Source organism: Rutidosis leptorrhynchoides, chromosome 9 (assembly GCF_046630445.1).
Source record: "Rutidosis leptorrhynchoides isolate AG116_Rl617_1_P2 chromosome 9, CSIRO_AGI_Rlap_v1, whole genome shotgun sequence".
In the NCBI taxonomy this organism is placed as follows: Eukaryota; Viridiplantae; Streptophyta; class Magnoliopsida; order Asterales; family Asteraceae; genus Rutidosis; species Rutidosis leptorrhynchoides.
Genome location: NC_092341.1, coordinates 175,110 through 176,703, shown reverse-complemented (window position 1 = coordinate 176,703; position 1,594 = coordinate 175,110). Strand labels below are relative to the sequence as shown.

Genomic DNA, 1,594 nt, shown 5'->3' with positions numbered 1-1,594 from the left:
TTTCGTGCAACGCACGAGCTCATAAAACTAGTTTATATATATATAAATACCGAGTATGACAACCACCTTTCCAAATATTCAATATATCGTGCCTACATGCATTTACAAAATACTCAGCTAGCTATATATTTATCATACGTTTTCAAACAAACATTTATACGCATTTCCATCTACACTTATTGTAGCACCAATTGCTCTTCTTTTGATCTCAATTAAAAGAAAGTTTATATATATATCAGCTAGGAGAAATCTATCAATCGATAGTTATGGCCGACGACTCCTATGATCATGTTATTAATCATGGACCACTACCACCAACAACAAAGAAGTCTAACAAGATCCGAGACATTGTTAGACTTCAACAAATGCTAAAGAAATGGAAGAAAGCTGCTGCCACTAGTACCAACAAAAACAGCGACAATGCAGTCGTTTCTGTTCCTACTGTTACCAATAATAATAATAATAATAATAATAATAATAAGCCAATAAGCACCAAAGGTCTCAACAAGTTCCTGAAGAAAACTCTATCCTTTTCTGATATTAGCAGCAACAACTCACATGAAGAGGTGGTGCGAAAAGGATATTTGGCTGTTTGTGTTGGGAGAGAAGAAGATGAAATGAAGAAGTTTGTAATCCCTACAGATTACTTGGCACATCAAGCTTTCAGTGTCCTTTTACGAGACGCCGAAGAAGAGTTTGGATTCCAACAAGAAGGGATCCTTAAGATACCCTGTGACGTTCCTCTCTTTGAAAATATTTTAAAGATGATGACAGACAACAAGAAACAACATCAACGTCCTACTCTCAAATCTTCATCTTCTACATCTTCGTTTTTCTTATATGACGACCAAGATGATGATCATCAACAAAAACCACAAATTCAGATACTTAAATCTCCTCCTCTTTCTCCTCCTTCTCCTCATTATCATCATCAACAACACCGTCTCAACTCCACATTTGATTCTCAGTTAAAGACACCTCCAACTACGCCAGCTCATCACCTTCCTTTGTATTGTCGATGACTTCATTCCATCATCATCTGTTTTTGACCCATAAATTAATTAAGATATGATCAATATTACTTTAACTTATTTCTCTTTAGCTGGTTAATCAATTACCGATTAAGGATCGATGCACGCATACATTGATTAACCTTGATTAATATATTTAATAATCCAGATTTCTCTCTCTCTCTCTCTCTCTCTCTCTCTCTCTCTCTCTCTCTCTCATATATATATATATATATATATATATATATATATATATATATATATATATATATATATATATATATATGCAAGATCAATGGGGAAGTGGAGGGAAGCAAAAAAAATTTTTTTTATCTTTTTTTTTTTAATTTTTTTTTTCCGACATCAAGATCACACGAAAATATGAATATTTAGAAGAGACACTTCGTGATGAATGTTATTATTTAGGCGAGAAAAAGATCGACAAAAATAACATTCAAGATAATATTGTTCGTGAAGAATATGAACTTTTTTTTTTCCTTCATGTTTTGTGAAGTAAAATTTAGCCCGATTTAAAGTTTAGGGTTTAGGGTTTAGTGTACCCTAAACTCTAAACCGTTCGTGTT

General features: G+C 33.1%; 1 protein-coding gene across 1 annotated transcript; it reads left to right on the top strand.

The window, feature by feature from the left end:
- Positions 1-266: 266 nt before the first annotated feature.
- LOC139866564 (uncharacterized) lies at positions 267-1,022 on the top strand. The gene has a single exon (XM_071854835.1). The coding sequence runs from the start codon at positions 267-269 to the stop codon at positions 1,020-1,022; it is 756 nt and encodes a 251-aa protein (XP_071710936.1).
- Positions 1,023-1,594: the final 572 nt, after the last annotated feature.

What these genes read in the sequence shown, in the direction of transcription:
- LOC139866564 (XM_071854835.1), top strand. Translation starts at nt 267, where the DNA reads ATGGCCGACGACTCCTATGATCATGTTATTAATCATGGACCACTACCA.